Source organism: Parathielavia appendiculata, assembly GCF_033297405.1.
Source record: "Parathielavia appendiculata strain CBS 731.68 unplaced genomic scaffold N657scaffold_5, whole genome shotgun sequence".
In the NCBI taxonomy this organism is placed as follows: Eukaryota; Fungi; Ascomycota; class Sordariomycetes; order Sordariales; family Chaetomiaceae; genus Parathielavia; species Parathielavia appendiculata.
The window spans coordinates 1006584-1017075 of record NW_026944224.1 but is presented as its reverse complement, the minus strand read 5'-3'; the positions used below and the strand labels follow the sequence as shown (position 1 = coordinate 1017075).

General features: G+C 53.9%; 4 protein-coding genes across 4 annotated transcripts; 1 reads left to right on the top strand and 3 right to left on the bottom strand.

Annotated features, from left to right (window-relative positions):
- Nucleotides 1–2220: 2220 nt before the first annotated feature.
- N657DRAFT_663483 (acid protease) lies at nucleotides 2221–3682 on the bottom strand (the record flags this gene model as incomplete). The annotated part of the gene is made up of 4 exons (XM_062795186.1): nucleotides 2221–2669; nucleotides 2713–3009; nucleotides 3195–3391; nucleotides 3458–3682. The coding sequence occupies 4 exons, from the start codon at nucleotides 3680–3682 to the stop codon at nucleotides 2345–2347; spliced, it is 1044 nt and encodes a 347-aa protein (XP_062648200.1). The 3' UTR covers nucleotides 2221–2344.
- A 1634-nt stretch (nucleotides 3683–5316) lies between these two features.
- On the top strand, nucleotides 5317–6836 carry N657DRAFT_689976 (CRAL/TRIO domain-containing protein). Its single transcript, XM_062797020.1, has 2 exons — nucleotides 5317–5951; nucleotides 6006–6836. The coding sequence occupies exons 1-2, from the start codon at nucleotides 5401–5403 to the stop codon at nucleotides 6451–6453; spliced, it is 999 nt and encodes a 332-aa protein (XP_062648199.1). The 5' UTR covers nucleotides 5317–5400; the 3' UTR covers nucleotides 6454–6836.
- Nucleotides 6837–6845: 9 nt separating this feature from the next.
- N657DRAFT_391115 (uncharacterized protein) lies at nucleotides 6846–8141 on the bottom strand. The gene is made up of 3 exons (XM_062787150.1): nucleotides 7935–8141; nucleotides 7389–7858; nucleotides 6846–7311 (listed from the first exon to the last, which is right to left on the bottom strand). Exons 1-3 carry the CDS (start codon nucleotides 8098–8100, stop codon nucleotides 7243–7245), a joined length of 705 nt encoding a protein of 234 aa, XP_062648198.1. The 5' UTR covers nucleotides 8101–8141; the 3' UTR covers nucleotides 6846–7242.
- A 726-nt stretch (nucleotides 8142–8867) lies between these two features.
- Nucleotides 8868–9702, bottom strand: N657DRAFT_644655 (uncharacterized protein). Its single transcript, XM_062792799.1, has one exon. It carries the CDS (start codon nucleotides 9558–9560, stop codon nucleotides 9141–9143), a length of 420 nt encoding a protein of 139 aa, XP_062648197.1. The 5' UTR covers nucleotides 9561–9702; the 3' UTR covers nucleotides 8868–9140.
- Nucleotides 9703–10492: the final 790 nt, after the last annotated feature.

The following is a 10492-nucleotide window of genomic DNA, read 5'->3' as shown; positions in this document are numbered from 1 at the left end:
GTGTTTGAGAATAACGTTAGCGTTAGATGATGTCTTACTAAGAAGAGTAAGAAAAAGAAAAGACCCAATTCCTCGTTTTGTGTCTTCATGTCCAGCAGTTGTGCGTTGTTCACATGGGTTAAGGTATGGTGAGTTGTGTCATCGTCCGCGAACAGTGGCTTAGGTAGCTTACAGTGGCTTACAGTAGCGCCAATTGCCACAGTTTGATCGACCAGCCGGATTGGGCATGACCGAAAGAAATACCAGCCAATCAGAGAGCGGAGCGCTTGGAACGGTAGTTGTGCTGGGAATGCTACTTGCGGTGGGAATGCTAGTTGACATATCAACGGCAGATTGTATCCCTGGAATGCGAAGTATCATACCCGCCTGGTGCATTTTCCCATTACGGTATGCCCGGTAGGGCTGGTAGGCTGTTCCTCGTGCAGGCAAGCGGCACAGTCACAAACTCCCATGCCGCAATCCCCCATGGAGCTTCGTATTTCCGCCTGCAGACTTTGTGACTGCCTAGATACTGGAGTAAGCTGAGTTCGTTGTCGAGAGATGCAATGGTGAGTGCTCTGCCCCAGAAGCAACCAGCACTTCCGAATAGCAACTTGAAACTCGGGTCCTAGCCAACCCACTGCAGGGGTTTTGTATAACCAGCAAGTCAACGCTTTTACAAGGTGCTCAATTAAACCCTGGGGTTTGCATATGAGCAAAGCATGCATCGTGCATGACGGATCTCTTTGATTAAAGGGGTTGACGTCTCGCAGCGCGCACCCAGACCGACAAGGCACCTGATTCGAGGTCGCGGGCTCTCACACATTTCTCATCAGAAATTTCGAGTTCACTGCAAGGCATTAATGCTGGGCTCATGTTGACTCATTGATAGAGTCAGCCTCGAGTCTTCTCTATGGTACTTCAAGTACCAGACCGTAGATGGGTAAAGTAAGGTAGGGAACTGTACGTTAAGTAAGGTAACGTTTCTGGTCTTGTCACTTGAGTATGGTCGCAACACAAAAAAAAAAAGAAATGAAGGTATTGTACACGAGGCAATGCCGTTGTTGAAGCAAGAGGTATCTATCTTAGCCAACCCCGTTTCCAAGCGAGCTCCTCTGGTTTCCAACGACCGCACTTTAGGTTCAGCGATGTTTCTCGGATCGCTGCAGGTACCTATTTACCTACCTTAATGAGGCAGCCGTACCAGCTAATACCAAGCAAATACCCAGACTTTCCCCTTAGAATGGAAAAAGATAATCCGCTGCTGTCTGCAATAAAGTTAGTCGACCGGTTGCTCGGGTATCAAATATCCAGTCAAATATCGCTTACAAGGAGATCTATCGTCGCATCAGCAACACAGGCACCCGCAGGACGTTTTGCGAGATCCCGTCACCCTTCCAATCTCAGTGGCATCATCGCACCCAGGCGATGGACTCAGCTGTGCAATGAACCAAACGCTCAAAAGCGAGCGGCAAGCCCATGGGTCTAGAGCGTATTCAGGCGTACACGTAGACGCGGAATCTTCCGGGCCGTGACCGCCGGAACCGCCGGGAGCGCCGCGCGCAGGTGCAAACCGACATGGCGCTCCCGCAGCACCGGCAATGGTAATGGTAAGCGTGGCGGTGTGAGGCGCGGCATCGCAGGGTGTAGAATGTGACGTATCGCTGGCAGATGGGACACCAGTCCCGGTCCCACCAGTCCGCCCAATGTCGAGCCGCCATGCCGTCGGATTTGCCGATGTGTTTGGACTCAGCTGCTAAGGCTCAGTGTGGTGCTGATGTTGGGGGCCAAGGGGCTGAGGAAGCTTGACTGATGAATCTGACAGGAAAAAAGCCGTTCCGACTAACTATCACTCCCGCCTTTTATCTCCCAATCTTTGCGAGCCATTCATCTTTCAGAGAGCAGGTCATGAGTACCGGGTAAGAGAGCCTGGGAGACGCCCCCTTTGCACAGCTGAGAGTCTCAGCTGCAGCTGGATAACTTGTACAAGTTCGTTCGCAGCATAGCCATAAGTTGAACCACTGAGAGTGGCCTTGACATAGACGCAACATAAGCAACGTTTTAATAAGAGGGGCGTGTGTCCGTTGGCGCCAGCCCACGGAGGCTGGTCATGCAGCTCAGAAAGCCGGTTGAAGGCCACGTGGGAGGGGCGCACAGAGAAAGCAGGCGACCATCCCTGAACCCGCGTCCCTGTCAGGCGCCGCCGTTGTTCTCATCTTCTCACACTGGTAAATCTGATGATGGATCAAAATCCCGGTCATGATCATGCTGGGTCAAGTGCCAACCTAGTCTCGCACGATTTCAGAAAAGCGGCAAACTTGGAACCCCGGCCCACCTTGAAAAACGACACATTGGGCCCAATCCTTCAGTCACAGTCCCGGTGGTGAGAAGGCGTCGCGAACCCCATGGCCTGGTCCACGGACTTTCGCACGGTGTAGTACGACCACAGCCAAGGATTTCCGAAGATCCACGACGGCCGCCTGTTGATCGGCTCCCGCGCAGTAACCTCCGGATTGGTAAACACGCCCTGGCTGATGTCCGGCTTGCCGGCGTACTCGCCCACGGTGACGTTACCGGAATACACGCCTACGTTGATTACTTTCTGTTGACCAACATCCACGTTCTGCTCGGCGCTACCCACCGTAGATGTCAGGTCCCGGACCACGCGGTCCAGCACGTCACACGGGGCGCTCCACGCAACCAAGTTTGTCGAGGGGCTGAATCAAGGGCGACATGCGGCCGTACAGCTGCCGCGTCGTGTTCGTGTCCGGCGTGATGACGGTGGCGCCGCCCCTGTCCACTAGCGTGACGGCGTCAGTCGAGTTGGTCAGAGTGAAGCCATCGATACGAGCGCCGCGCACGTCGACCACCCACCGCAACCGCGACGACGACAGCGGCCAGTTGATTGGAATCTTCTTGAGCGTCCGGAATGTATTGCGACGGTCGGTGCCGCCCAGAGTGAGCACACCGTCGTGCCCTTTGCGGTCCGATATGAAAGAGAAGTTGAACTCCGCGCCGAGGAGCTGGCCGCTATTGACGGGCGGGCAGTACGTCGGGCTGTACTCGGTTGAGTAGAGGCCCCAAGGGACGACGAGCATCAATCCCATGCCGAAGATACCGTCGGGTGTTTGGTCTCGAAGACCAGAGTAGTAGGCATATCAGATCATGAACTCGCTGATCGAGGCGCGGCCGGCCATGCCGACCATGTCGGTGACGATGTGCAGTTTGCGCCTTGGGGTTCGTCAGACCCCGTGGTGCCGCCGCCTTGGTTGCCAAACAGAATCTCCCTTCTGTACCTGGACAGACCAGAGCGTGTGCTGGAGGCTTCGTGGTCGTATTGTTGATGGTCGCCGCATGTGCTGCAGTTCTTGTGGGCGATCAGCATCAGGGACGCCGACGTGTCGAAGACGAGCTTGTTGGGAGACGTCAAAGTCGCGTTGCAACTTGCTGAGCGAGAAGTTTTGACTTGCAACGTCACCGGAGGAGTGCCGACAGTGATGTCGCCATACCACTGCAGGCTGACAATTCCTCTTTTCCACGCCAACAAGTCGATGTTGATAGGCGGTTCATGACCATTACGTCTGGTGAGCCCATCCAACTGAAATGGCGCAAGTGCTGAGGTACGGGATCCTAGGCAGCTCTGGTTCCAAGCAGGGCTGCCCCCCCAAGCCAGACCGAGTTGGAGGCTGATCCAGAAAAGCATCTTCGTTGTTTACGATAAAGTAGCCGAGTGCCATGAAAGCTGCCAGTAATCTTGGAGTGGCCCGTAAGAAGACAGGACGATGCCGATTCCTCAACACCTCTTGAGTCGGATATGAGGATGAGCATGTTTAACGAGACTCCCAAGTAGTCCGTAAAGTGTAGGGCCAAATTTCGATACCACACGCCATTTGTAGCTGCCATGACAATATTGATCGAGAGGCTTCCTCGCCACTTGGGTGATGGGGCTGAACAATGGGTAAAGGATTGGAAGAACGATATTAGCGGATGCACTGCAAGCCAGGCACAGTTTGGTGAGACACAAAACCCACCGCTTTCCCGCGCCAACTGCAGGATTGCTGCATCATTGACAGCACACAATGTCTCGGTGTCTCCGGCATTGCCATTGTCGTTGAGGGAGGCGCACTGCGGTCATATTTGCCTGCGGGCCGCATTTGAGCCCGTTCACAGCTGCAGCACAAACGTGTCTTAGCCGGGCAGTGGTTGGCGATGGCTTCAATTGGCTTCCGCAAGCCTAGAATCCCCAGTAATCCTCTCCGATACCGTGGCTGCGCCGCCGTATCCACTGCTGGCCATCCCTCCCCGGCAAGCTCGGCAATGACGTGGTGTTCGGGCTGGATGGTGACCCGGCCCATGAAATGCTCGCGCCCGCCAGGGTGAGAACGGCCGAATTAGCCTGGTCTGCTGCTGAGACATCTGCACTCCTCTGCGCAAAGCCATGCCTGATATCAAGTGTTGACTGTTAGATCCATGCCTGTCCCAAGCATCAAGTATGTTTCCTGGCAGGACAGGGCGTTGGGAATCTCACGGGTGGGCTCCACGCTGATTGTTGCTTCCCGGACCGGTTTGTAATCAAGAGACGGTCGGGTAATTCTGGTCTTGGGGCTGCGGTGGCGTCTGGGAATTTAAGAACGAGCAGTTCAGGGACGTCGTTTTCGCTGACTGTCGAACTGACCGTAAGCTTTCCTGAAGCGTCGGTGATTACCTATGCAATCCATAGCGCCTCCCGGGTGATAGAACTGCCTTGGTGCCGCATGTTGACCGCGCCATCGACCGAAAGGGCTGGCAAGCCGACAAAGATGCGTGAAATTCAGGTACTGTGTGCAGGGAAAGCCAGGAGAGGTGTACTTGTGCATGAGCCATGGTGGACGTCGGGTCCGATGGGTCTTACAATAAGCAGATACTCAATTTGAGGCCTAAGCAGTCAGCCCGACGTCCTCGGGCTTGAGGAGGTGAAGTTGGGAATCTATTAAGTCATGCTAGTGACAGACTGCAGACTTCCCTGTTTGAAACCGGGCGCCTGACAGTCAAGCCCATGGAAAAAGGCTTGAGACACACAAATACTTCCGATGTTATGGGCAATGTAGCCACATAGCGAGCGGGTCTTGGTAGATACTTGGAACTTGGGAGGCTTCGAGAGGTGTGCACCAACGGAACTTGAACGAGATGAAGTGGGGCCACCTGATAAGATGAAAATCATCCGACAGATTCTGGTCCCGCACCCACAATCTACGAGTGATAGGCGGCGGTGTTCCCACACTTATCAGCGCCTCAATCAGCTGAGTCGCAATCGGTATATGCTCTAAACATCGAGTTCCAACCACGCCTCTTCGCATTACTAAATCCATTTGCTGCATCGAGTTCCAACCACGCCTCTTCGCATTACTAAATCCATTTGCTGGCGAGGAAAGGGAGATAAGCATGAGCACCGCCGAGAAACAGCCTGCGTCAACGGCTCCGGCCGAGGCTGTCTCCATCGAGTCCACGTCGGCACCGGCCGACAATGCCGGCACTCCGGCGGCTCCGGTCGCAACGGAGGCCCAAAAGGCGCCGGAAGCCACGGGATTACCCGCGGACCGAGAGACAAAGGAAGACACTATTGAAGCAGACCCAATCGCCCAGCTGTGGACTCTCGCAAAGGCTGCCGGCCACCCAGAAATCTGGGGAGTCACTCTTGCAGACCCCGAAAGCCACGTGCCCACGCGCATCATCTTACAGAAGTACCTCAACGCCAACGACGGCGACCTGGCCAAAGCCAGGGAACAGCTGACCAAGACGCTGGAATGGCGCGCCAAGATGAAGCCCCTGGAGCTCACCAAGAAGGTCTTCAGCAAGGCTAAATTCGACGGCCTGGGCTACGTCACCAAGTACACCCAAGAAGCATCCACCGAGCCAGCGGGCAAGGAGGTGTTTACCTGGAACATCTACGGCGGCGTCAAGTCTGTTGACGAGACATTTGGGAAGCTCGAGGAGTAAGGCCCCCTCGACCCATCAGCCCTGTCATCATCTCTAACCCTTGCCTTCAGATTTCTAGAGTGGAGAGTTGCGCTCATGGAACTCGCGCTTCAAGAGCTGGACATCTCGTCAGCCACCAAGCCCATCACAGCTGACTACGACTCCTACAAGATCTTTCAGGTCCACGACTACAAGTCCATCAGTTTCCTGCGCCAATCGCCCCAGGTCAAGGCCGCCAGCACGGAAACCATCAAGGTCTTCGCGCAGAACTACCCTGAGCTGCTCAAGGAAAAGTTCTTTGTCAACGTCCCTGCCATCATGGGATTCGTCTATACGTTCATGAAGCTTTTTGTGGCGCCCAAGACGATAAAGAAGTTCCACCCAATGTCGAATGGCGGCAACCTCGCGCTAGAGTTTGGCGAGAGTAAAGTCCCGTGTCTTGGGGAGAAACTGCCTGCCAGATATGGAGGCAAGGGTGCTGCGCTAGAGGAGCAGGGTCAACAGACGCGGCTAAAGTGAAGGGTCGGCAGAAACCCGCCAATAGACGGACCATATCAGCCAGTGTGTACATTGACCACGGGGTCCAGGATTTTTATGTGACGGCACAGTCGGGTAACACGGGGCTTTCTGTATCACTGGGCATTGCATTCTTATGCCCGCTGTGTTCTGTTCAAGTTTGTTGACTGTAAACATGCACGGGTCGGAGCTGCGCCCAACTATAACTGGAGCCTCGGCTGTGCCCCATGCTAAGTTCTGACTTTGATGAGTCTCTGAGTCCCAAGCGTGTGTTTTTATGTCCTGTTTCTAATCAAGTGGCTTGCTGCTCGTTTGCCCCCGTATCGAACGCTTGAGGGCGTTGTGCAGACCAAACCTGGGGTGAAGTGGAGGGAGATCAGTCCCTGACATGGAGTCAACCTCCATTGTGTCAAGATGTGGAAACTCGTTCCGCCATGTAGACTATGGACGTCAGGTCCAGATTTAGCTTACACGGTACCGAAATTTATGGAAAGAATGCAAGAGGCATAGGGGCTGGTCAGCAAGGTTCTTCAGGGACGCCCTATACGTATCACATAGCCTGCTTGGTGGTAAGCCAGGGCTCTTGGTAACTTAGCTGACGCCCCTTTCTGTATCACAACAATCATGACTTGTTCCCGAATGTTGAAGAAACCCAACTCTTAAGAAAGAGTCAAGGTGCAGCTCATGTGAATAAGATACCCGGCCGCAATTGCACATCATTTTACCATGCCACACTCTTACTCGGTCACTCCTACGGCCTCCAACGGCAGGCCGGGGATGAGGGCGGCTGCCTCAGACCCCGCGCTTCATCCGAGAGAACCGGCTTTCGCATGCGTTGCGGCTGTGCCGCCTGAGGAACTCCTTTGCCAGGAGGATAAATTGTTAGCTAGGGCGGTTCTGTATTGTACATCCACCGAAGGATGTCCAGGGACAAGTACACTCACATCGGCAATCTGCCCATGTGACAAACCCGTTGTGCGGAGCATGTCAAGCAGTTGATCCTCCTCAGGGAACCATTTCTTCGGATCGGTATTGTTCTGAGTTTTGAAAGCGATTATCTCGAGCAGTTCGGTGACTCGCTCCGCGGTCCTGGGGCCGAATAATGACAAATCGAGAGCGGTTCCCTCGGCGGAGTGAGTGGCTCGGACCGCTGGGGGGTAGGTGTTTGGACCCAGCGCACCGGGTGGCTGCGGACGCGCCGGTCGCGAGGACGGGAGTGGTGTGCGCTTCGTCTTCTTCCCCGCATCTTGGCCGGCCTGATTCTTGTGCTTCTCTCCGAACGTAGTTGCTCGCTTGTCCGGGTTACTGACTCCATCCGCTGTCGACGTTGTGTCAAGATCCATCTGGTCGGGCTCGTGGCGTAATTCGGGTTCATTGTTGACTGTCGAGACGCCGTCGTAATCGTGTTCTGTAACAGAAGCTTAGAAACTATGCCAGAAAAGAAAACAGGACAACAGCCAACATTTCAGATTGAGAACACTTACTGTCTTGGCGAGCAACGACTCGGACATCGCCAGGTGGATGGAACATGCCCGGATGTTGGGCGTTAAGGAAGCCGTACATACATTCGTCCAACTGGTTCTGTCGCTCTTGGCTGTACTCGCAGCCCTCTGTCGCACAAAACCAGCCGCCAAAATCCTGCGGCCTCATCGCTCGAGTGATGGTGCGATGGTCGGCGCATTCAGGTTGAGTGTCTGCTGACAACCAGGTATCCGATTTTCCGGAGTCCACCCCGCAGCGAGGACAAAGATACTTGACTGTTAAACACATTGTGCTGAACACTGAGTCCTGATACGTCTATGAGCGGGAAATTTTGCTGTGGTCGTTCACTGGAGTCGAGTTCAGGTCCATAAAATGTCGGGTGCGAATCCTTTCTGACTTGCGAGACAGACACTACCATGTGCTTGCTGGTTGGTAAAGCGTAAAACGCTAACATAGCACGGAAGATGGATGTTGGGCAGCGGTGTCTGATCGGATGAAAAGGAATGACCAAGTGAGATACATTGTTTCTCACGGCCAGTCTGTTTTGTTGTCTCCTTGACGTCAATCACAATGACTGGAGTCAAGTATCATCAGGGTTTAGAATACGCCCCATTATCACAAGCCTACCTCTATGCCCAACCTCTGGTATCTTCTATGGCTAGATGTCGAGTGACTCTGGGCTGGGAGGAGATGATGTTGACAGGTGCGGGAGCCAATAATATAGCTCAAAGAGTCATTATTCGGAACAAACATAAAGGCTGCAGAGTCAGAAGTTAAAAGCAGGACCAGCTTTGCGTGCTCTTTGTTGGTAGAACGGTAGGTTGCTACTGAACCGAACAATGGCTGGGGCTTGTCTCCGGTACCATAGGCAGGGCCAACCTGGAACTGTTTCGCCAGAGTCCAGACCAGGACTGCTGACGGGATTGCACGACTGACCCGCTACCTGGATGATTGTAGAGAGCATGGATGTCACGGCTATTTCTAACAACAGTCATGACGAGCCCTCGTCTGGCCCCGAGGTGCCCCATTTAGTTTTCTGTCACTTACTGAAGCTGAGCACAAACCTACCAAGTCTGTACCAATGTCCAGGAACGCGAGGCCATCTTTGACAGCGCATGTTTGTTGTGAGTACCACAACAGACTGAAAGGAGCGATCGATCTAGAGGCCCAAGACTCCATGTCTTCCACACCCTGGCCCCGCTTCTTGATCAAGGCCATGCGAGACTCACAGGCGTTGACGGTGTGGCGATTCGACATGGCCTAAAATGTTCAGTCAGTGCCTGGCGTGCCCCTAGCCAACGCGGAGCGAAGGTGTAACGCAGCTGGAAGGTACTCAACACCACAATCTGCGGGTACGGCACAAAGTACTCCCGTAGAAGCTGCAGGAGCTCCAATTCCGCGTTGTACCACTTCTTGGAGTGGCCGTCGCGTGCCAGGTGAGCGATTTGGTCGTGGAGCCCCGCTTCATCACGGCCGCGGGCATGGGACGCTGGGGGATGATGTTGAGGGTGGGGGCTCAGGCCGGTGATAGGGTTTGCGGCGACAACGGCTGGGTGGGAGCAGCAGAGTGCGCGGTGGGTTGCAGCGATGACGATAACCACTGTGGCGGAGGCGGGGAATCTCGGCATGCTGCCCTTTCGTTGGTGATTCCATCTGGATGATCCCCAGCGCTTCCTTCACTGCTGTTGTCGCCCGCCGTATCAATGACCTTCTGGCGGACATCGCTTCAACCTTGATGTGGGCAGGCCAAGTCTCATCGACCATGTTATGTTCGTTACAATCATCTGAGTATGCCAATGTTAGAGGATAACACCATAACACGTACCATACGCGTTAGGCGAGTTTTATTCACAGGAGCAGGCTCAGTCCCGCTTCTTGCCTCATCATTTTCCGTGGCCCCGATTTGTCGGTCGAAGTGACAGTCCAGTGTGGTACAACGCCAGTGGTCGAAATGCTCAGTCAGGTTTTGCAGCTCAGGCGCCCTCGATTGGGCCAATCCAGTCACCGCCACCGATGACGGGAAAGCAGTAGCTCATTATCTTGCCCCAGCTGACATCGCAAATTGGGCAGAATTGGTCAATGATCAGACATTTTTCGTTGTTGTTGGCAAGGCTGGTAAATGAGAGGATAAGTGTTTACCGTGTTGTATCTTACGAATTTACGAGCTGGAAAGCATTGTGAACATCAGCTTCCAATGTTGCCGCTTGAGTCCTTCGCCTACTTCAAGCACCTCCTTATCTGTGGCCAATTGAGCTTCAACGCCCATGTACAAAACTCCCGCCGACATTCTGCTCTATGATACCTGATGCTCAATCTCTCCCTTCCATTACATGTAGCAGCCATCCATTGACGCCACTTACGAGGAGCAAGTGTAACAACTTTAGCCAGTCCGGTTCCCTCCGAGTCTGCCCACTCGATCATTTCGTCCTCTTCCTAACGGCTGCAGGAAGTCGATTGCTCGGAGACGGTATTCCTAGTGAACATAAGGTATAATCAAGTATCGAGGATTATAGACATTCCTCGCGATATCATCACGTGTTTGCTGACTTGTTAATACTTG